Below are 25,482 nucleotides of genomic sequence, written 5' to 3'. Positions count from 1 at the left end.
GGGCATAAAAAGAAACAGCTCTCCCTTCCTGGTGCCTGCCCCCCAGCAACTAGTAATCACACATGCCACCTCTGAACCTAGAGGTTTCTTTGACATATCATAGCTATCAGCTGTTGATAGACCTTTATCTACCATGCACTTTTCTAATGCCCTTTTAATACCCCAAACTCGAAAGTCTATTCAGTCTCTGTGACTTCTCCCCCTACATTTTCTGCTAGAGAGGCTGGGTAGGGAGACAAAATGCAGAGGAACAGAATTCCTGTACCATTAATTGTTGTGAACTTTTGTCATCCCTGCCCCTTACAAAATTCCCTCTTCTACACACAACTACGAAAGGCAGAAGAGCTCCATCTTCCTCCTTTGCATGTGATTGCCCTGTGGAAGAAAATAGTTCCATCTGAAACCTTAAAAGGAGGAAAAGGTAACTGAAGGCAATCTTTCACCTAAGAAAAAGCATCACAAGTGTTACTCCCCCCCCCATGAATAGCACACAGAAATAGGATTGTTCCCCCCTCAGTTAAGAAAAAGTCTGTGCCTTTCCAACACGCACAGCAGCCATTACACCAATCCCTACTTGCAGATCTAAGCTATCCCATGCTGAGCAACTAAGGAGCAAATACTGCTTAACAGTTCTGGAAGCAAAGGCTTGAGAATAAATGTGGGCACATAGAGGTGAGCAACAAAAAAGCACATCTACTATCCCTAAAGACAACTAAGTGATAGTGCAGGACCTGGGGAAACATCCTCAAAGAACAATCTCTATTCATTGCACAAGGTCTCCTTCATCTCTAGACCCAATTTCCACATGATTCCCAACATTTGGTGGGCATCTTGCTAGGGTCGCCACAGGAATAGATTACAACTGAAAAAGACTGAAGGAAAGAGGAGGCTGGGGTCTAACGTAAGTGCACAGATAAAAGGACAAAGTCAAGAGTCCCAAAGGAGAGGGAGACATAGAAAACAACACAACAAAGGAAAGAAGAGTGGGACTAAACACAGCTAGGAAAGGAAAATGGGGCTATACACAGTCACCAACACACGCACTCAGCTGCAGTTCAGCTTTACAGTCACACTTACACACACACATACACACTCTCTCTCTCTCACACACCATTGGATGGGAATCCCATAAGTCAAATGGTCTGACAGTACAAGATAGACACATGAGCTGACCCTGTACAGTGTCTGATTAGTGGGATCTGTATGCACACTATATATATATTGAACAATCATTCCCTGTACTTCTTTCAAAAAATATATCCTTGATTAATTCAGCTGGTTGGCAAGTTGGTAAAATATTACTTACTTAAGGTAGACAGACACTTCTCAATATAGGGTTATATCTTACATGTTGCTATGGAAGAACTCTAATACTTCATGTGAGAACCTTTCATAAGCAAGGAATGTAGTCAAGGGGTTTGGAATTATGTGCTTAAAAATATGTCCCAAAACCTTTAAAAATCCAGTTGTACAATTGGAATAAATAGTTGACTATTTCAATGAGGGTGGTTAACATGCACTTTTAATTTTGATTGCACAATTTATTTATTTGAGATTTTGTTTTTTGTTCTTTAGGTTTACATTATTTGGATGGCCTCCCAGTTTTTGTAATAAACTGGATAAAAAGTGTCAAAACTGCTGAAATTTCAGAAATGGCAACTAGGTGCAGTGGCAAGAACTAGCGGAGAGTACTAGTACTAGTTCTAATGTGGACCTGTACCCCACATTTAAGAGGAATTGCTACATGTTGGCAGCCATGAGGACTTTTTAGAAAGTTTCTCAAGTTTCTATACAAGATGCTAAATTCTGCATAGGAACCACAGTCTACATTCCATTGTATAATCATACTAATCATGTAGGAGACTGGACATCCACAAAAGTAAACCTCCCAAATAATGGACCAAATCACTCCTTCTAAGCACTATACAGATATGTACTCAAGTGACTGATTAAACCATTTATACTAACCTGCAGTTCACACCAAGCGACTTCTACCCAGGTTTCAGTGTCCAGACCTTTGAAGACAGTTTTGAAGGCCCCTCTCCCCAGCTCAATGTCAAACTTCAAAAACCTTCCACCTGGCGATGTAGCCACAGCCTTCATCTCTGCCTCCTCCTCTATCTCTTTCTTGGTCCTTTCCTTTGAAGCTTCCGAATTCACCTTTGAGCCATGCTCATTTCGGGGCTCCTGCCCTACCACCAGAGTGCTAGTAGAAAGATGGCCCATCCTCTGACCACTCACTACAAACTGCTCCTGTTCATCCCTTGGAGTGGGTTCCAAGACCTTGTCATCCTCCATGATCTCCACGCTTTTTCGGAAAAACCGTTTCCTCTCTGTAGTTGCCCCAGGGGCAGGTGTGTTGACACCCTCTTTGGTCCTGGCTTCCATGGTCAAAGCAGCATCAACAGAAGAGTCCCCACATTCCAAAGAAACTCCATCAGGTTTCTCTGATTCCTCTGTGCTGGCTGATTCACCAGAGTCCGTAGCCATAACACAGCAGAGCCTTGGCACTCGGATATGTTAAGTGTTTCCCTTCCTCTTCACTTCAGGCACATCATGAGTAGCTGCAATGTTACCAAGACTTACTTCCTCTCAGATTATCATAAGATTCCCATAGCAACCTGTAACAAGAGGGAGGGGAGGTGAAACAAGATCATTTTAGAAGGTGAAATACGAAGCAGTCACCAAAATGCAGTCTTCCATTCATTAATCCAGCCTTCCATATTCCCAGCAATACAGACCTAATTTGTATGTTTACACCTTTAAAAAAATTATTGAACTTTATTAGTCACATGCAACTTAGAATACACAGTATAAAATATTAGCTTCAATACCTTGAGATTACATCATGTTGCAGAACTGTATAGAAAACCCTTGACCTTTTAACAAATGAATGCAATGCTGACCCAGATATCTCTCCTCCCCTTCCAACCCCTTAAACTCAACAACAATTGTAAATTAATTCATTCAACTGCCAAAGCTGATGAACGCTAAAGTTCTCACACACCCCTTCCTCTTTGTCATCTTCCAATTTATTATTTCTTTATAGTATTGCTAACACTTAAGCAAAAGCAGGCCTTCTAAACCCAGTTAAGACTCTAACCTCATCACCTTTGCCACGGTATAAAAACATTTAATTTCAAAAACATTTCTAACAAGAAATAAAGGGAAGATATACATTAATAGAGGTCACGTTGCTTGCCCAAGGTCACACAACAATAAGGGGACAAGGAACAGCACCCCTTGGTCAAAACTCTTATTGTTTCTACATACACTGCTTCAGAAAAACAGAAGCCAGTTAACAGCTTTTCTTAGGCATCATTCCCCTTGTGTCCTGCCCTGACCACAATTGCTCCTTATACATTCAATGAAAGAAGCACTTTTATTCTGAATGTGCATTGTGAATGCTTAATAATTAAGTCCGGATAAACTGGTATTTCCTGCTGGCAAGTTGCATTATTAAGGTAACACTGCTTGGGATTTTGCATGCGGTTTTGAGGCTTCTTCTTTTTTTAATAAAGAGCTTTCAAACAAAAAAGAAAAGTCCATTGCTCAATGAAAACGCATTTAATCAGTCAGCACACTGCAACAACAAACTTCAAGCAAATGGATGAGTTAATGGATTCTATTCAATTCCCCCCAGATACTTTCAGTCATATGCCAAGTTTATGTACAAATGTGGAGGGCACTGTGCTACAATAAGGGCATATCTTCTAAACATCGATGCACAAGCCAAAACCCTTCACTTCTCTTCATAGCTATATAACCAAAGTTTTTTGCATATGTAATTTGTTTCTGAAATAAATCCAGCCTGCTCCATGCTGATTTATCAAGCATTTAACTTATAGCAAAACTTGAAGCCATTTGTCTAAAAAAGAAGAGAGGAGCTGGAACAGACAACATACCAGCAACTTGAGATGACCATGAGGAAACATTTTGTTCCACAACTGAGCAGAATGCACAATACAGAAGATCCTAGAAAGGCTACTGTCACCACACATAACCATGGGAAGCTAAGCCTGCAGTATTTCTGAGCACCTTTCAAGACAATATTAAAAGCCTGGTCCCAGCTAGATAATGTTTCTTTGAGTAAAGGCAGATTTTGAACAGGCAAGTTTTTAAATAGCGAAAAACACAACACAAGAGAAAAGAAAAGCATTTGAGTAGTCTCACGAGGCAATTTGGGATGATCAAATTCTTTCCCAATTTTTCAGCAAATTCACAATTTTTCAGCAAATTTTTACATAGCATGTTTAGGATTCATGAATAATCCTCATTCAACAAATAAATTTCACACATTGACAAAAATTTTTAAAGCTTCTTGATTGAGTAGTCTCATTTCTGTTCATCTCAGAAAGGGGAGCTAAAATTATTTTGAACTATTTTGGAGCAACAATATTTGGTATTTTGACAACAGTTTTTAAACTGGCTTCTTGGAGAAAGCCAACAGGTGCTGTGAAACATCAGCTCAAGAAGACCCATCTCTTAGGGATGATGTTGTTCTAGCCTTTTATGTCCTCTTTTGTATAGGGATCTGAGTTTCGGAATAAAAACTCTTATTCACTTTTCAGTCAAACAAATATTCTTTATCACTGGGCAGAACATACATTATTTCAAAAGAACCAGAAAGAAAAGTCCAAGGAAGGTTCTAATATTCAACTGCATAATGGTTATGTTAACTGCAGCCTCAGGATGAGAAAAGGCTATAGAGGTTAACTATTAATTTACAGAAACTAAGAGCCAATCAAAAATACTAAAGAGTGACTGAAAAAATATATACAAAAAAGACATTAAAGGGTATAATATATCAGTGTTAATATGCTAATTCTAGAAGTCTGAGAGACAAGATGAGTAAATTACTGTACCAAGTATTTAAAAAGAAGCAATATATATAGTGTGTCTATCAAAAAACTGCAGGATAAACAATAATCCATAAACCATAGTTATCCCTGGATATAAAATCTATACACAGGACAGAATCGGTTGTACTAGAAGTAGTGTTACTTTAAGGCCCAGTCAAGATTATCAACGATCTATACAATGATTTACTGTAGACAGTTGCAAATGAACTTGCCCTCCTCTCAAACTTCCAAACTCCCCATTCCCTTCTCTTTTGTACACCAGAGAAGAAGATTGGAAGCTTCTGCTTTCACTTTTGAACTACTCATAGTTATGTGGTTTGATATTCTGATTTGTTTTAACAAACCACAGTTCCTCACCTTTGGACGTAATGGGAGATTGTAGTTAGTTCAGAAATAAAAGTGAAAGCTTTCAACCTCCTCCTCTGGCACAAGAAAGGAGGAGGAGGAAAGGGGAAGGGGGAGATCACAAGGAGGACAGGAACATTCACAATCCTCTAATTTTTAGAGTCTAAGCCATGGTTTAGCTTATCATCCCAACTCCAGTCTGTGTCAAAAAAGGCATGGAGTCCAATACAATACATTAACAATCTTGAGAAACAAATGTATTCACAGAATTATTATGGGTAGGGGGGAAAAGGCTTAAAACTAATATTATGATGGTGACATACTTTCATCATTTTGATGAAAACTCTAATGGTGATATTGAAATGCAGAACAAAAACAAAAATAATGGGTGAATCATTGTCAAATTTGACTCAGTAAATGGAAATTCAGGTACCAATAGAAAAGGTTTCTAGACACAATAAATGATTTGGGCCTTAGCATACATAGGAGCTCTTCTCACAATCATGGAGAAGAGCTCCTTTGAGGTTTGCGGGGAGAGCGAGTTTCACTCACCCTCCCAGCAAATGATCCCTTACACTTCGCTGGGCAGGCAGATCACCCGCCCAAACAAGCAGCAGCTCACCTGTGGCTTGCCTACAGCCTGCCCGGCAGCTCCACACCCCAGCCCCCAGAGCCCCAATAATGCCCCGTGCGAGTGCGCGGTGCATTACTGGGACCTCCCCCCACCCGAGTGTGCCTGCCACAGCAGACACACGATCAAAAAATGTGGTTAAGGGAGCACTTGCCCCTCATTTAGCAAGGAGACTTTATAGGCGGGTTTGCCACCGTGTGACCACCAGGATCGATCCCAGTGGTTCACACAAGCGTGCAAAACTGGGCTGGGCTACCTTAGCCCGGTTTTGCATGCCTGTGTGAATAACCATATAATCATGGACCAAAAAAAGAGTTCACCTTACCCTTGGTTTAATCCAACATGGTGCCTAGGATCTGGTGTAAGATGAAAATCCTGTTAAAACTGCTTGGAAACACTGGCTGACCTCCAGACTAATGCTGTGCTCTTGCATGAGGTGGGAGAGGCAATTTCAACTATTTCCCCACCCCTGTGAAGCTCACTATGCCTCCTGAAAATATGTCCCTGACATATTGTATGGAAACCGCCTGGATATATGTACTGTATATCAGATGGTTTATAAATATAACTAAATAAATATTTTCAGGAAGTGCAGTGGATTTCAGAAGGAAGGGAAACTGGTTGAAAGTTGCTCCTCATGTGATGGCACAGTGTTAATCTGGATTTCAGGCACTGCTGCACCAGTGCATTGCTAGTCTGGATGTCAGCCAATGTTAACATTTTTATCTTTTATTTTTTCCCCAAACATGCAAGATATCTAAAAAGAAGCTCTCCCTTAGAGTCAAGAGAGTCAAATCCCTCCAGGAAGGAACCTTGGAGGCTATTTAAAACTGGTATAAAAGATGCACAGATAAAATGTATGCGGCAGATTCAAAAGACCACCAGCAACAACAGAAGGATGCTAACATGGTTTAAAAGTACACTGAAAAAGACATACAGGGAAAGAAAGCTTCCTCTAAGGTAGAACTGTTGTCTAAATGGATTCCTTGGAGGCTATCAGGAGAGCCTTAAAGACCCATATTTTTAGCCTGGGTTTTAATGATATCTAGCTCTGTGGTCGCCAGGAGTCAACAGCAATGTGAGGCACACTTTACCTTTACCTTAGTTTTAATTTTAATTTGGTTTTAAATGTTTTCTGATTTTAACTATTTTATTATGTGTTTTTGATTTTAATGTAAACCATCCTGATCCACTTTAATGTAAACCATCCTGATCCACTTTAGGAAGGGCAGTATATAAATTGAATAAATAAAAAGTAAATTAAAAAAATTAAGAGCACGAACTGTGGCAAAAGAAACATAAGCTGACAATAAGGCAAGTAAAGAAATAATGTCAGGAGGACAAGAGATAGGAAAATAAATATTATAAACATATTGCAATCGGGAGCAGAAAACCTTATGCATCGGGAGCAGAAAACGTGATGGATGCTGTAGAATCATCAGGCAACAAAACCACAGGAGTATGAAGGCAGACAGCGGAATTACAGATAAGCTAAATGAATTCTTTGGCTCTAATTTGGTTCAGACAATTCAACAAGCCATAGTTTATTGGATCATGAATTAGCGAGAAAGGAGCAGAATGAAAGCTCTTCTCCTTCAGGGCAGGCCCTAACGTGAAACATGTCGATCCACTCAGCATCCCCCACCACGGGTGCCTGAAGAGGAAGGAAGGTGAACTGGCCCCCATGCTGCTTTCCTTTTCCAAAAGAAAAGGAAGAAGAGGGAGAGATCTGAAAGAATGGAGGGTTATAATTTTAATAGGGGGAAAAGAGAAAGAAGAGGGGAGTGGGCATTTTTTGATGCTCCATTTCTGGTCCCTGCCAGTTCCGTGCACATCCCTATTAGAAATATGCTAGATAGATAGATAGATAGATAATCATCAGTTTTATTACGGCCAGATAGACAGATAGATAGAACTATTCCCTGTTCCTTTTCTCCTCTCTTTGCAGGCCTAGACAAATTGAAAGCTTCCTGGTTTGTTAAACCATAGTTTCCAGTGACATCATGAAAGTGATATCAGGATTTGACCCTGGTGTGTTACATCCAGCTTTATAGGCAGAGCTTAAGTTACTGTTTCCCAGTTTGGATATCAAAACAATGTGGTTTAACAAACCAGGAAGCTTCCGATTTAAGAGGGTATGAAGAGAAAGTGGAAGGAAGGAAATGGACTCATTCTCCCCTTTTCACTTGATCACAATCCAACAAATTATTTGTTAGATCATCTAAACTGGTCTTCTGTTTTTACTGCAAAAAGGTATTAGAGAGATACCTGAACATTGTTTCTGGAAGGGACTGGAAGAACTATGTCAAACAGAGGTGAAAATGGATGAAGCCTGAGAACTAACAGATTCAAAACCAACAACTCACCAAAAGTGGACAGCATTCATCTGAGAGTTCATAAAGATTGCATGTTTTAACCCCTGCTAACTTGGCAACTCCCTGCTAACTTGACAAAGAGGCACCTTTTAATGTGGTGATTCTCTTTATTTAGCAGGGGGAGAGTAACTGGCCCTGTCCACCCCTAGCATAGTACCTCCAGTGACTGTTGCTGGTGTCTATCTTATGTTTCTTTTTAGATTGTGAGCCCTTTGGGGACAGGGTTCCATCTTATTTGTTTATTTCTCTGTGTAAACCGCCCTGAGCCATTTTTGGAAGGGCGATCTAGAAATCAAATCAAAATCAATCAATCAATAATGTTTTAAATTGTTGATCTTTTTATAAATATATGTAACTTATCACTAAATTATATATTTGGATTTTGAAGGCAGCCAGTATAACACCAATTGTAACAATGAATCTAAGAAATTGCAGACCATACAGTGGTCCCTCTAATTTTTTTCATCTCTGTGTGGAATGAGTTTTGTTCTGGGCGGCAATATCAAGGCAGTGTGTGCGCACCTGTATTCAGAATGGGGCCTTCCTGATTCAACCCGAGTGGGATCTAAAATGAACTGAGCGGACATCCAAAAACTTATGAGCACACACACGTGCGCACGCCTTAGAGGGAACACTAGAATCATCTGTTTAACTTCTGTCCCAAGTAAATTATTATTATTAAAGGAATATGCAGATTAACAAACCTTGCATAGGATAAATAACTTTTGAATCACCAAACTTTTAGTATTCTTTGAATGAGTTGCTAAACAAGTAGATGAAGCTAATCTAATAGCCTATCTACTTGGCCTTTCAAAAAGCCTTTGACAAAGTCCCTCATCAAAGACTTAAGATTTGTGGCAACTTTTGCCAAAAAACGTTTGGCCCCAAGGTGTTAGCCTAAATATCAATAAGTGTTTTCTAGTCATAAGACAGTGGAATATTATACCAAGGGAACCTGCAAGATTTTATCAATATCTACTCGATTCCCACTATGCAATCAAAAGGCTAAGATAAGGTCTCAATTGAAATGTGAAGAAAATTCATCTCAACAACTCACCCACTCTATAAAATAAATGTTATTAATAGATGCTCCAGCACCATTTAAAGGGGGGGGGTGTGCACACACAGGTGCAACTCTCTTGCCAAGGTCATTTGCAAAAATGGTACTAAAAGCATATGCTAACAGGTGCAGACATATGACATATGATCAACAGTTCACCCTTGAGGCCAAAAGCCAGCTGAACCTGTAACATTCCCATGGCGACTCTGAAATGAAAAGAATCCCTAGCTCATACACACAACCCCTAGTTATAAATGGTTAGTAACTTAAAATAATTCCACTGCTTCAATGCCTCATAAAGTTGTTTCCAAAGACAAAGGGTTATCAAGCAGACACTGAGGATAAGTTATGTTTTACTTATTTCTGGGCTGTTGGTATCATTTTTAGCAAGCCCAGTTCCAGAGGCTGAGGCTGGGTTACAATGCATTGAACCCACACAAAACAGCCAGTTTAAAATTGGTAGATTAAAAAAGCACTGACTTTATCAGGTCTTTAAGAAATAAAATGCAATTCAACAGTTATATTCAGGGAGGAAAAACGAAATATGTAAATAAAATGGGAGAAACAACTAGGTACTGCTAAGAGCAACCCAGGGTTATAATTATAATTATGGTTATATGAAGCCAGCATGGTGTAGTGGTTAGAGTGCTGGACTAGGACCAGGGAGACCCGAGTTCAAATCCCCATTCAGCCATGGTACTTGCTGGGTGACTCTGGGCCAGTCACTTCTCTCTCAGCCTAACCTACTTCACAGGGTTGTTGTGAGGAGAAACTTAAGTATGTAGTACACCGCTCTGGGCTCCTTGGAGGAAGAGTGGGATATAAAATGTAAATAATAATAATCAATAAATAATAATAATAATAATAATAGATCACAACTGAAATGCAAGTTAACAGTATAAAATAGTTACAAAACCAAAAAGCATCTACAATGCCATTTGGGTTTCCCTTGCACTTACAAGAGATTGTATGCAGGGTCTAGGAAGTAGTAGCACTAACCTTTCCCGGCACTGTTTCAATGTTAGCTAGAGTAACATTATCTAGTACAGGACATCACTTTTTTATGAAAGATACCAATCAACTGGAAGGGAAACTGGAGAAGATTCATACTAGAGAAACAAATGTCACTGGAATGCATGACATCTGAGGAAAAACTAAAAGAAAAGGATATGCTTTGTTTGAACAAAGCTAATTGTGATGGAGATAATTATCAAATATGGCTGCTACAAAAAAGAAAGACGTATGACTGTTTATCACTACTAATGGAGACAAAACAAGCAGCAGTGATCTTAGGTTGCAGCAAAACTAAATGAGAATGGATGTCAGAAAACGCTTCCCAACTGTAAGAACGATTGGGCGGTGGGATCAGTCACTCAGAGGAGTTGTGCAATCATCTTTCCTGAGCATTTAAAGAGAAAAACAACAGGTAAGCACCTGTGGAGACTGTTTTAATTCTATAGAATCCTGCTGTTGCAAAGAGTTCAGATAGGTGACTCTCAAGATGCCTTTCAACTCTACTGTATCTGATTCTACAGTGACAGGAGACTGAATATGTCTGAGAGACACAGATGTATTCAAAGTCCTGCTGATTCAACACAAGGCTGTCTAATCCAGAATGTCTTCTTTTTAAAGCCTGCTACGGAAATCACTTCTGGATTCAAACAGCACTCTTTTTCCTTGGACAGGGATTCCAGTGACCAAAGTGCAGGTTCCCTTCCCTCTCCAACATCCCTCCTCTCCTTCCTGATCAGTCTTACCATCACATTCTTCAAAACTTCAGATGAAGTTGAATCAATGATAAAATTAGGTACATCTACAAATTAAATCAGAATAAATTAAATAGTATACATGAGCGCAGCATCAGACTATCCTTGGCGGGGTGGAGGCAAAGGGTTAATTGTGAACAGATCTGAGCCCCAGAGGCTGCCATGACTGAGGATGGGATAGGCTTCTGCTAGACAGCAAAGACATTTTTCTGTTGAGAAGGTTTGGAGGATGGGCTTAGCTAAACAATTGTAATACAACTGATTACTACATTGGGAGTCACAGGGGAATCCCCACAACCCATCTCCAGTCAGTTTAGCTAACAACCATAGTAACTGAGATTGTCTTTGACTCAACATTATTTTGGTTGACCTATCATTGTTTAGGCCACCTAATGGCGCAGCAGGGAAATGACTTGATTAGCAAGCCAGAGGTTGCCGGTCCAAATCCCCACTGGTATGTTTCAGGCAGCAGCAATATAGGAAAGAAGCTGAAAGGCATCATCTCATACTCCATGGGAGATGGCAATGGTAAACCCCTCCTGCATTCTACCAAAGACAACCACAGGGCTCTGTGAGCACCAGGAATTGACACCGACAACAGCACACTTTACCTATCATTGTTTAACTAAACTATTTGTTAAGGTGTGCATGCAGATCTGGAGTGGAGCTTCTTGCTTGCTCATCCTCCACAGCATGCTATAATCCAAATCAAGGGGATTTATCTGTATTGTTATTGCATGGTATGAGTTCATTGCCTTATGGAAGAGCATGGGACTTGATTTTTAACTCTGATAAAGCACAGGCCTACAATTCTATGATTATGTCAAAATTCACACAGAAAAATTCTGGATTCTATAAACTGGTCCACTTGAGTGTCTTTAGAGAAGACACTAAAGGACACTATGCAACATGCAGCCTCTCCCTGTTTCCTAAACATTCTGGATTACAAACCCAGCTACTACAAGATAAGGCTACAACCATAGGTCAGCCTCAGGACTGTTGATCATTTTCTAGAGCAATGTACTATCTCCACAAGGATGAAAAAAGTCAGTCCAGGTGGGACAGGACCTCCTGCTACACCTGTGAGGAGGAAACTCCAGGCCCTTGATGGCTTCTAAATATTAAATATTTCATCTATGAACACCATCTGAAAACAAAGTTCAGCATTAATTATAGAAGAGGCAATAACTTTACTAGCACAGTAAATACAACGTTTGATTAACAATTAGGATCCCATCTATGAAGGCTGAAAGGCTGATTCAGAAGCTCTGGATACTTTCCACAACTGAATAATCACAGGCCATTAACACAAATGCTTGATGGGTTTTTGGATAACAGGTACCGTGCATCTAATTTTTGGTTAAGTGAAAGACTAACTGGAGCTTAAATTACCTTCCTGCTTTTAAAATAAATATACCATGAGTGAGAGTGGCTGAAGCAAAGGAAAATAAGAAAAATCATTCATGAGCCAAGAAGTCCCAGGTTCAAATCACACCTCAGTCATGAACAAATTGGGTAACTACTGGAAAGCTAATTTCTCACAGCAGCCCTCCATCTTCGAAATAGGGATAATTAATAATGCCTTTAGTCGGATATGAATTACTGTGAGTATATGCTAAGCACTTCAAACACTGCCAAAATGCTATATAAATGTCAAGTAGTAATATTGTCATGGCTAAAGTAAACTGAGCAGGATTTAAAAACAACTCTTTATTTGAATAATTCATGTTGTAAGATAAAGGATGTGGCATCAGTAGGTTTTTTTCCACAACAGAAAAAATACAGTCAGCATAAAGTAGTGGTTAGATTGTTGGCCTAGGACCGGGAAGACCCAAGTTCGAATCCCCATTCAAGCATGAAACTCACTGGGTGCCTCTGGGCCAGTTACGTATCTCTCAGCCTAACCTACCTCACAGGTTTGTTGTGAGGATAAAAATAAACATGTACACAACTCTGAGCTCCTTGGAGAAAGAGCAGGATATAAATGTATAAATAGATAGACGGATAGACAGATCTGGAAATCTCATCCAATTTAGAAAAGACATGTAAGGCAAAACAAAAGCAACTAGCATTGCTCACACTTCCTAAGATCCAGAAGGCATGCATATCAAAAGCAAAATGTGTCTGTTGACTAGTGTCCCTTCTAAGGCATTTGCATGTACGCATGCTCACACATTTTTTGATGTCCATTCAGTTAATTTTAGACCCTGCTCAGGTTTAATCAAGAAGGTCCCACTTTGAATGCATGTGTGCACACACTGCCTTGATACTGCCGCCCAGAATGAAACTCATTCTGCACACAGATGAAAAAAATTAGAGAGAACACTGCTGCTGACCATGTTGGCCTCAAAGGGAAGGCCTCTAGGGGTACAAAATCTGCAAGCAACATGATAAAGGTAATTCCATTTATCTGCAGATCAACACAAGGAGTAAAGCACATCTCCTGTCTTGCACTCAAGAAGAGGTCCACAACTGACTGCGCCCCTCCAGAGGGATGTCCACCTCTCACTTTGAGATAGAGATAGAATCTGCTAGAGATTATCACTGGGTTCAAGCAATGGAACTACGGTCTTAAAAATGTGGACAGAAGCCAAATTCAGACTAAAAAGGCTGATAACAGAACTTTGATTCACCTGCTTTAACTACATAACTGCTTTAGTTTTCTGTGGGTATATCAGTGCTTAGAAAACCATCCACAAACCAATTTAAAAGATGCATAAGATATTAGGTTCCATTCAATATAGAATTATTGTTAATTCTACCAAATAATACATCGTTTTCAACACTTAAAGCCACTCAGTAAGCACCCTAAGGAATCTTGGCTTTTGGCCAACAACAGCATTTAGGTTCAGCTACAAGTCAAGACTGCCTGCTACACTCTTGGCAGACATACGCACACACAATTACACATACACAGGCTAACATTTTGAAAAAGAGATGACAGAACTCTTTGGAAACTTTTGTTAAAAAGCAGGATATAAATTTAGGTAATTAATAATATGTGTGACTTTTATTTAAACTGAAAATTTCAACAGCAGCCTAAAAATAATCTGAACTGGTTCTGCTTTCAGATTATTATTTTCTTATATTTGCAGACAGTGGCTGACATGAGGAAAATTACTCAAAGTAGTCCCAATGCCTATCTTGTCTTAATTTAAATTAGACTAATCTGGATAATTTTCTTGAAGTTATTGAAGGCTGGAAGGAAGAGGGCTCCTTTTCCATGACTGTTATAAATTAATCACAGCATTGGGGGGGGGGGTTAAAAAAACCTCAAACAAAACCAGAACCTCACATTCAGACATAAACAACATTAACTATGATAAAACACCACATTTTTCCTGTTATATTTGAATTCTGCTATGAGGAAACAAAATCCTATCCTTTTTTTAATGGACACAAATGCCACCCCTACTGGTGAAGACAAAATCTGCCACACTGCTGCCACAATAGCTCACTGGACTGTAGACTTGTGTTGCACCTTTCTGAGGGCACTGGATACCAAGCAGCCAAAATTCCAAGCTACAGGGAACTTTGCTTCTACTTGAATGACCCAAATACCAACATCTGCTTCCAAGTCCTGACTTCACTCATGGCAACAGGAACTAAAATGGGAACTTCAGTAGCAGATGAATGGATTTTAATGCCTTCTCTATAGTCTCAAACCACAAGACAAATATTATAACAAAATTAAGAAGTCCTGGTTTGTCTGACTGGAAGCCTTTTAAAAGGTTATTTATGCAAAATGAATATACAGCATATAGAAACCACCCACCAGTGTATTTGTCCACAGTATTACGTGACTTTCATTTCAAATGCAGCCCAAAGGCACCTGATATCAAAATATAACAAAATTGCATGATATAAATTACAGAATAGATACGCTGCAACAAAGAATGGTTCTAACCTGCAATTAAGAAAAAGTCCTCTAAGGAAATCAGAGGAACATTTCATTTTGGAGATCAGCATGAGAGATATACCCCCACATGGAAGTGGTATTCATATACCCCCCCACATTAAAATATTTCACCAGCAAAGCTATTTAAAGTTATTTTAGAATAAATTCTCTCTATACATACACTCTCTTCTCTCTGAAATTAAAACAAAGAAAGATGAATCCAGTCTGCAAAATTCCTAGGGGTGGAGGAACTACACAGTCACATACAAAAGGTTTTTTTAAAAAACCCTGCAGAATGAGGTTGATACCACACCACAGCAGGGTAAATGCAAGCAAACAATAACAGAAACCACATTTCGGCGGGGTTGGGGTGGGGAGTGGCTGATGGGGCATTATGGAACGTTTAGAGCAAAGGCACAAGTAATTGAAGGAAGCTTTGCCCTGTCTGGTCCATTGGAATTCTATACATGGCTCTACCCATGTATCCTCAGCCTGTTACCTCCACACATGGTAAATAACATATCAGTATAAAATACTAGCTCTCTCCTATCTCATCATTTTTTAGCACACGACTCACCCTACAAAGAAATTCCATCCACCCTGACTCACACACACCTGTCTTTCTAACACCAAACACTGCTCACTGAAATCCTAGGGGTTTTCTTTGCTCCTTCCTAAAAACAATAAAAGAACTCGTTGATATCTCAAAGCTACACATATTTTCTAAGCACGAAGTCCTGTTGATTTCAAAGAAATACATTTCCAAGTATTGGTAGTTTGCATCATAACATAAATCCGTGGCTGAATCCATTTTCTGCTCCAACAGCCACCACTCTTTAACAGTGTTCATTCAGCACGGAGATCCATCCAGACATACTGTAGTCACATGCACAAAAGCGCGCCCCCCCCCTCCGCAACTCCTCTTGTTCCCTCTCTCATTACTAGTCACCCATCCTTTAAAAAAAAAAAAAAAACTCATCCATATACCACCCTTCTTACCCAGGATTAGAGGTTTTGTGTTAGTGCCGTGGGGGACGCATCTCTCCATCCCTGCGTACGCCTTTCAAGCAGCCCCCATGGAAGCGGCAAAGAGGAGGTGGGGGATGCTCACTGCATCAAGGGAGAAAAGACCCCCCACCTCCTTACAAGGAAGAACTTCCGGGTAATGGTGAACCTTGTCTGCTAAGCAGGTGAAGAGCGATCCTCTCCCTTCCACCTTCTGTCTGGGCTGAACTATTCTGAGGAAACCCCCCTCCTTACAAACACTGAGAAACAGAGAGAGAGCGAGAGAGCAGGAGGAGGAGATGAAGCGGCAGCCCTTGTATAGCTCGACCAGCCAACAAAGTCTCAATGAAGCGAACTACATTGGGGTAAACCAACTATCCTATGTAAAAGGGGGGGCGCAGGGAGAGACACATACAGATAGATGGGGTATAAAGGCAGATCACCCGGATGTCAAAGGCATCCTCTTTCCATCCTCACTAGTGGAGATTTCCACTCTATATTATGAGCATAAGTAGGCGGAAAAAATACACGGTAACAGTAATATCTCACTTGTGCAGACACATGCCATTCAATTCAGTCTACTTAAAAATTTACTAGCATGCACAGCCTGCCTACAAGCTGAACCAAATGCATGCACGCGCACGCCACGCACACACACGCACGCACACACAACGCCTCATTCTAAGCGTCTCAATACAAGCAGCACAGCAACCTGTCCCAAATACTGTATACAAATCCTAATCAGAAGGTAATCTTCCAGCAGATCACCCACACACACACTTTCTCAATACGGCACAGAACTATACCACAAAACCCGTTAACTTTCCAGCGGATTTAGTCAGTTCAAATTCTTGATCAATTAAAAAAGAGCCCAATAATTGAAGCAGCAAATAGGGTTTTCTTTTCTTTAAATACAAGTCCTTATTTAAAAAAAATGAAGAAGGCAAGCACTGTCTTAAACAAGGTATTCCCCCTCCTCTCGCACATATACACTGGAGGGAATGCCTCTTCTAAGATGATGACTGCTACCACACACACACACACACACGGATCATCTAAAAACCAAAGGAATTTCGGAAAGATGCTTTTTGCTTCAGAACTATTATTCTGGGGGCGCGATTTAGATGCCTTCAAGCCTGGACTACGGAAGCAGCAGAATGAGAAGGCAGAGCACACTGCACCACTTCAGACTGCAAGCGGGGACAGACACCTTTTTAATGCTCCCCAGTTAGAAACTCCCTGCAAATTAGAGCTGACTGTTTTTTAAGAGTTTTAACTGATTAATGTATGTTGATCATATTTGCATATATCCTCATTATGATCATTGCTTTGTTTTTGAAATTGTTTTCTGTTATATTGTTTTAACAATTTGATTGGGATGAGGCTGTAGCTCAGTGGTGGAGCATGCAGAAGATCCCAGGTCCAACCTCCAGCATCTCCATGGAGGGCTGGGAAAGACTCCTGCCTGAAATCCTGGAGAGCCACTGCCAGTCAGTGTAGACAATACTGAACTAGATAGATCCATGGTCTGGCTCAATAGAAAACAGCTTCCTATGTTCCTATATTTGTAAGGTGATATGAGTTTTTAATGAAAGGAGGGATAAACATTTATTAAAAAGATATTAAATAAAGCAAAATCAAACGTTCTGAAGCAAAAAGCATACTTTCTTTGTTTTTACATGTCACACATATGACATAATAGGCATCAACTTAGAAGAAGCATTTCACCCTGCCATAGAGACAAGAGCAACTCCAGAGAGAGGGCAAGGCTAGGCAAGTGCCCCCTCAGAAACCTGCCGTACCTGCTCCCCATTTAGGTTTCAGAAATTGAATGGGGGACACAGTTCGGCCACCCAGAAATGCACTTCACCTCTTCTGTGCCCTCATTTTTTTCTGGTGCCACAACTTGAGAGAGAGAAGGGAGGGATGCTTATCTGCAATGTTTAATGTGCTCATATATAAAATTTATTTTATTTTTATTTTTATTTACATTTATATTCCACTCTTCCTCCAAGGAGCCCAGAGAGGTGTACATAGTTAAGTTTCTCCTCACAACAACCCTGTGAAGTAAGTTAGGCTGAGAGAGAAATGACTGGCCCAGAGTCACCCAGCAAGAATCATGGCCGAATGGGGATTTGAACTCGAGTCTCCCCAGTCATAGTCCAGCATTCTAACCACTACACCACACTAGTGTAGAGAATATTTTTTCTCTTGCCCCATTAATCAGTGGCACTGTTTTAGCTGATTAAACATTCTGAATTAATTAATCTAATTAACTGATTAAACATTGCAACCTTACTGCAAATAGAAAACCCACACAGCAGACAAAGGAGCTGCACTATGTTTTGGGATTTTTTTTAAAGACAGTTATATTCTGTCTTTCGATTAAAACATAATGCCTGATACAGTTAAACCTTTATCCCTAATATGCTAGCTTTCTATTTGCAAGAATTTAAAAAAAAAAACCACATATGAAAGCTTTAGAAATGGCATTCCCAACCTGCAGTCTGGTGAAATCCATCCTGATTGCCTGACTTGATTAAGTGCCGTTAAGTCAGTGTCAACTCAGTTCTTAGTGACCACATAGATAGATTCTCTCCAGGATCATCTGTCTTCATCTTGGCCTTTAAAGTCTCTCAGTGGTGCATTCATTGCTGTCATAATCGAATCCATCCATCTTGCTGCTATTTGTCCTCTTCTTCTCTTTCCTTCAATTTCTCCAGCATTATGGACTTCTTAAGGGAATTGGGTCTTCACTTAATGTGTCCAAAGTATGATAGTTTGAGCCTGGTCATTTCTGCCTCAAGTTAAAATTCTGGATTGATTTGTTTTATGATCCATTTGTTGTTTATTTTGCTTGCTGTCCATGGCATCCTCAGAAGTCTTCTCCAGCACCAAAGTTCAAAAGCGTCAATACTTTTTCTGTCTTGCTTCTTCAAAATCCAGCTTTCACATCCATAGAGTGTCACAGGGGAAACTATTGTCCAAACGATTATAAACTTGGTAGGTATAGACACGTCACAGCATCTAAATATCGTTTCTAAGGCCTTCATTGCAACCCTACCAAGTGCTAGTCTGCAGTGTATTTCTTGACTGCTGGATCCTTTACTGTTGATGGTTGATCCTAAAAGGCGGAAGCTACCCACCACTTCAATGCAGATAATCTGCATTCTCAGCTATCAGACTGGTGTCATCAGCATAGCACAGGTTATTGATGTTCCTTCCTCCAACTTTAAAACCACGCTCATCTTCTTCCAATCCAGCTTCTCCCAGTATATGTTCAGCATATAAGTTGAATAAAGAAGGAGAAAGTATACAGCTTTGTCTTACTCCTTTGCCACTCGGAAACCAGTCTGTTTCACCATGTTCTGTCTGGACTGTGGCTTCCTGTCCTGTGTATAGATTTCTGATGAGATGTTCTGGGACGCCCATTTTCCTAAGGATATTCCACAATGTGACATGGTCAATGAAAGTGAAGGCTTTTCTGTAATCAATAACATATTGACTTCTTGTTGGTATTCTTTGGCTTTCTCAATTATCCAGTGTGCATCAGCAATAATGTCTTTTGTTCCTCGGCCTTTTCTGAAACCAGCTTGAACATCCAGCATTTCCCTTTCCACGTAGGGCTTTAAATCCACGTTGGATGGTCCTGAGCATTATTTTGCTAGCATGTGACATTAAGGATACTGTGCAATGATTTGCGCAATCTGTTAAGTCTCCTTTCTTTGGTATGGGTATGTAGACCGACCTCTTCCAATCTGTTGGCTACTGTGTCGTTCTTCAAATTTGCTGGCAGAGTTTGGTTAGAGCCTTGACTATTCTTCTTCTGTTGCTTGCCATATTTCTGTAGCTATTCCATCCATTCCTGTAGCCTTCCGACTTGGTAATGACTGGAGTGCTGAGCTAACTTCATCCTCCCGTACTAGAGGTTCTTGCAAGTAGGGATGTTGACGTCCCTGCTGAACAGATTTTCAGTATAATCCTTCCATTTCTGTTTGATCTTCTCTGAATCAGTTACTATCTGTCCTTTGGAATCCCTTAACATACCAATTTGAGGTTGGACTCTCCTTCTGAGTTCAGATAGCTTTTGGAAAACTTTCCTTGTTTTTCCGTGTCTATTTCCATCCTCAAGGTCTTTACAGATGTCACTGTAGTACTGCTCCTTGTCTCTTCTAAAAGCTTTCTGAAATTCCCTATTAAGTTCCTTCCTGAGGTCTTTATCTTTCTTGACTTTGGCTTCTCACCTCTTCTTAGCAATTTCCACCGATGTTCTCCTTGAAAATGGTGGGTACATTCACAAGACCATATTGTGGAAACTGGATAGCTTTGTTTTTCCTCTTTAGTTTGACTTTAATTTGACTTGGAACTTGCACATGAGCAGTTTATTATCTGTTCCACAGCAGAGGCGTAACTATAGGGGGGCAGGGGGGGCATGTGCTCCGGGCGCCATCTTTTCTGGTCACGTGGGGGGCGCCGCCATGACCAAATTTTTAATTTTTTTTTTAATTTTTTGTTAATACAAATGTTTCCTGCTCAGTGCAGCAGCGCTGCAGCAGTCAAGGGAGCGCGTCAGTGCCCCCTTCCCCATGAGCTGTCCCTTCCACGCCTCCTGCGCCCCCCCCCCAATTGCTTTGCTGGCGCCTGGCAGCCAGTCATTGGCCTGGCTTGGTGGCAGCAGCGGGCGCTTTTGAGGAAAAACCTAAGTATAATGTAGTATGTTGGAGGGGGGGCGGCGGGGGGCACGGTGGGGGGGCACCATTTCAGTGCTTGCCCCGGGCGCCGTTTTCCCTAGTTACGCCTCTGTTCCACAGTCAGCACCTGGCCACATTTTTGCTGTTATAACTGAGCTCTTCCACCTCCTTGCACCAATTATATAATCAATTTGATTTCTGTATACTCCATCCGTTGATGTCCATGTGTATAGGCGCCGCTTTGGTTGTTTGAAGAATGTGTTAGCAATGAAGATGAGATCATTGGCTTGGCAGAAACTAATAAGTTGTTCTCCTGCTTCATTTCTGTTTCCTAGGTCATACAGTCCAACCGTGTTTTCCTCCTTATTTATTTATGTATTTATTTATTAAAGTTATATATTGCCCTTCCAAAATGGCTCAGGGCATGATAAAATGTCTCAGGGCATGATAATGGCTCACAGCATGATAAAAACAATTAAAACAAATTAGCAATTAAAAACTATTAAAACACAATAAAACCAATAAAACAGCTAAAAGCCCTGAAAATCAGGGCAACGATTTAAAACAATTTAAAACAGTTAGTCATTTAAAACCCTGGAAGGCCAGGGTTTACCTTACCATTTCCAACTTTGGCATTCCAGTCTCCAACCACTACCAGCACATCTTGCTTGCATGTTCTGTCAATTTCAGACAGAGCTTGAGCATAAAACTCATCAACTTCCTCTCCTTCTGCATCAGTTGTTGGGGCATAGACTTGAAGAACTGTCATGTTAAAGGGTTGTCCACAAAATCTAATTGATATTAGTCAGTCTCTGACCACATTGTACCCAAGTATTGTCATTGCTATATCCTTCCTATGAAAGTAACACCGTTCCTTCTTTCATTTTCATGTCCTGAGTAGTAAACGGTATGATTTCCTGACTGAAAGTGTCCCATTCCAGTCCATTTTAATTCGCCGATGCCCAAGATGTCAATCTGTAGTCGAGTTATTTCATCTTTCACTGTGTCGAACTTTCCCATATTCATGCTTCTTACGTTTCATGTTCCCATTGTAATTCTGTCTTTGCAGCTTCGGATTTTCTTTTCCCGCATGGCAACATCAGCTGCTGGACGTCCAAAAGGCTTTAGCCTAACTGCATCATAAACACCATCGGTACTTAGAGAGATCCTCTGCTCTTCCTCAGTAGCATGTTGAATACCATCTGACCTGAGGGGCCCATCATCCGGCACTACATTTACAATAAATCCATGTCTATCCATGTGGTTTTCTTGGTAAAATACAGGAGTAGTTTATCATTCCCTTCTCCCACGCAGTATGAAATGATGCCTTTGTCATTGTCACAAAAGAGACCTTCCTATATCGCTGCTGCCCAGTATAAGTGACTGCTTGCTTTAGCTGGGCAGCTGGAATGACCTTCATGCCTTGGTTGACCCTACTGGGATTTTATTGTCCTTCTGCAGCTCACCCATGACCCTTTGCAAACTTAAGCCTGGTCTACATATACTGTATATGCAGCAGAATGAGATGGCAGAATTCTGAAGTCCATCCTACCACCTCAGAATTCTGCCATCTCGTTCTGCTGCATGTACAGTATATGTAGACCAGGCTTAAGTTTGCAAAGGGTCATAGTGAGTGCTGCAAAAGGATAGTCAGTGTCCCTTGGGAACTGCTAGAACACTCTCTACAATCCACTGCAACATTCAAAAATTCCTAAGTAGAAATGTCAATTGGAAAGGGCTACCCAAAAACAGAGTTTTGATCTAGTACAACAATTTGCTTACTTAGAAATCATCAGCAAAAGCTGTTAATCTGTCTTTTTTTTTTGAAATGTAATAGCACAAACAACAAACACACAGAAATTAGATTCAGCATCCCTTTCCTTTATTTTGCCAAGAAAATTATGAACCCAGTCAAAATGCATTTAAAAAAAGAGCACCTCTCTCAGGATCACCTGCTGCATTACAAAACAGGTATTTTGGAGAAAGGAGAATTTCATTCACTGAAGTTTCTCCCATCCCTGCAGATATATGATGGGGAAAGCTATATATTGCTGCATATTATCCCTGCCCTGCATTTAATTTATAACCTTCATTACAGATAACACAACCACAGTGTCAGCCTTCAGTGGCTGGTCTATGAACAATGCTGGTGGACAAGTTACAGCCCAACATCCTGTGGCTAGAAATAGTGATTGGGTAAACCAGCTGGAACCACCTTAAGTGGCACAGCAGGGAAATGCTTGACTAACAAGCAGAAGGTTGCCAGTTTGAATCCCTGCTAGCATGTTTCCCAGACTTTGGGAAAGAACTATATTAGGCAGCAGCGATATAGGGAAGATGCTGAAAGGCATCATCTCATACTGAGTGGGAGGAGGCATTGGTAAACCCCTCCTGTATTCTACCAAATAAAACCACAGGGCTCTGTGGTCACCAGGAGTCAACACCGACTCAACGGCACACTTTTAAACCAGCTGGGCAGTATGACACCTTGTTTTTTCTGCCCACCAAAAACATATTTCTGTAAAGGCAGAAGGATATCAAGCATCCCTTTCTATAAAGTAACTTATATATGGAATTACCACCATGAATAGTTGCATGGTGCAACCTCTTTCCCTTCCTTCAAGTCCCACCACAAAATCCACTTTTCTTGCATATGCTTTGTTATGCCCCCTTAATCCACATTCCAAGCAGCAACTAAGCTTGATATTCATCTTACATTTTGGCCACATGGGAAGGCATCTCTTTGTAGCCTAGTCTCTCCCTCCCCTCCCTCAGCTATTGTTTGTTTCTTATTGTAAGCTCCTTTGGGACAGGGACCTATTTTTGTCCATGACACTCTGAAAGGGAGATGCTGCAAGATTTGTAAGGCCAGTTATGATGCAATATTAAATAAACAAATTCATACATAATTAAAATTAGTTCTACAAAGACTATGCCACTTGTTACCAAGGCAAGGTATTTGCCATTTTCCATTCAAATACACTTTTTATTTGTTTAATAGCAAGCCCAAAAGAAAGAGGGGGTCCATATCCAAAAAGCTACCTGCCTTCTCACCACCTCAGGAAAGTACAGGAAATCTCTTTATCAGGAGACAGCAACTGTAGATGACAAATAAATGTGTAGCTGTAGTTAAGTATCTGGACATTATGTCCACAATGTATAAACTGGGGAATGCACCTCTAGCAATTAGTTACTGTAAAGTTGAGAGCTGTTATCATTTTTGTTACTCTCTGAAAATCAGTGGAGATGTGAATCTTTTCAGCAGTTAATTCACCTGCAAACTCCCACAGCGAATGCTTCATAATCTTGCCATGCCCTTTCTTTAGCCAATTCCTGCTTCATGCCAGATACCTCTTATTAACAGATTTCTTTTCCCCAGCGAGAGCATGAAGTGTGTTTTGAGGTTGGGATGTGAAAGTGACAAGTGAATGAAGTGATGACTCAGAGACACGGGTTGGTGTGTAGATGGACAGCTAACAGGATGTCTGCATTGAGGTGTATGAAAGGTGTTTCCCCTGCTATACAAGCATCTGACATCTGGTAGCCCTGGACTATTCCCCTTCCTTTACCATTTCCAAAACCTTTCCGCATAGAACCTCCATTTTATTTTACGAACCTTTCCTTCTGGGTAAACCATTCCCCTCACTGTTTGGCATCTATTTTCCAGAACCAAGTATACTATCCCCCAGTCCCACCTACCTAACTTACACAAAAACCTTCGTTTTCCTCACAGTCATTCGCTAAAAGGGGTGAGGGGGGCGAAGGAGGACGGAAATACCGCGCAAGACACCACGCGCGGAGGGCGGGGGAGGGAGAGAGGGGAGGAAGGGAAGAAGGAAGGCGCCAAGCAGCGCGCGTGCAAGCATGCGCGCCTGTCACTGTGATTATGCTCCCACCACTTGATTCCGCGGAGCCTGCTGGCGGCCGTAACCCCGCCTCATTGGACTGTTTCCGCGCAAGTTTTCTTGGGAATTGTAGTATATTTATGAATACTGCCATTCTTTTTGTCAGAAAGGAGGGGAGAGGCTGGCGGGGTAACAGTTCGCCGGGGGAAGCGATGGTATTTCCATTATCAGCCATTTTGCTTGCCTTGCTTAATTGAAAGGGATCCTTGGTTCGATATATTGTAACTTAGGGCTTCCCCTCTAGCTTTTTCTCTAGCCCCCTTTGATGAATCAATATTGTTCTTCTGCCTGCCGCCCCGACCCCCCTTCAGACACGCTTCGTAATATCTTAACGAATGTCAGTAAGTTTATATATAATGCAAAGCCGTTTATACATAATGCAATGCATTATTTATTGGATGTAACTCTCATACAGTTTTGGTTAAAAAATGTATCTATACACACACGTACTTTACGTGTATCTTCTGCTGCCTTGTGCAGCCACTTTTCGAGCAAAGTAGTATTTTTGTAACACAGAGAGTATCAAAAATAAAGAGAAGGAATCGAGTCATGTTAACGTGTAGGCTGTCTTAAGGCAGGCTGCACTACTGGCAGCTGTAGCTTCCCTTTATAAACTGTTGGTACGAAACTGAGAGGTGAATAATAACTGGAGGATCATGCAGCTCTGCGCCCTACATATGGATTTTTGCACCATTAGATGCAAGGTGGCTTTTGAAGCCAGCAAAAATTGAAATGTATCTAGGGACCATTTTTAGCCTACTTTCCTTAAGATCACCTAACTGTGTGTGTGTATAACAAATCTGCTACAGCTGTGGTGACATATAGGGATTATTCAGTCAGTGGTGTAGTTTGTGATGATGTTATCCACTCCGATTTGAGATGGTGGATGTGTAAACATTTGAGGCATGGGCTAACTTGTGGACTGTCTAACCAATTTAAACCAA

The 25,482-nt window shown here is 40.7% G+C and overlaps 1 protein-coding gene across 9 annotated transcripts in view; it reads right to left on the bottom strand.

Moving 5' to 3' along the window:
• The window catches only part of WNK3 (WNK lysine deficient protein kinase 3), a 160,820-nt gene extending 136,353 nt beyond the window's left edge, over positions 1-24,467 (bottom strand). For 3 of the 9 annotated variants that reach the window (XM_053295650.1, XM_053295659.1, XM_053295658.1), the window contains exons 1-2: positions 15,937-16,268; positions 1,969-2,621 (exon numbers count right to left, since the gene is read on the bottom strand). In XM_053295650.1, coding sequence (XP_053151625.1) covers positions 1,969-2,490 — 522 coding nt within the window. In that variant the 5' untranslated portion in view covers positions 2,491-2,621; positions 15,937-16,268. The other 6 variants (XM_053295654.1, XM_053295653.1, XM_053295652.1 and 3 more) reach the window with 6 other exon arrangements.
• Positions 24,468-25,482: the final 1,015 nt, after the last annotated feature.

Source organism: Hemicordylus capensis, chromosome 2 (assembly GCF_027244095.1).
Source record: "Hemicordylus capensis ecotype Gifberg chromosome 2, rHemCap1.1.pri, whole genome shotgun sequence".
NCBI lineage: Eukaryota > Metazoa > Chordata > Lepidosauria > Squamata > Cordylidae > Hemicordylus > Hemicordylus capensis.
This window is presented reverse-complemented; position numbering and strand designations above follow the sequence as displayed.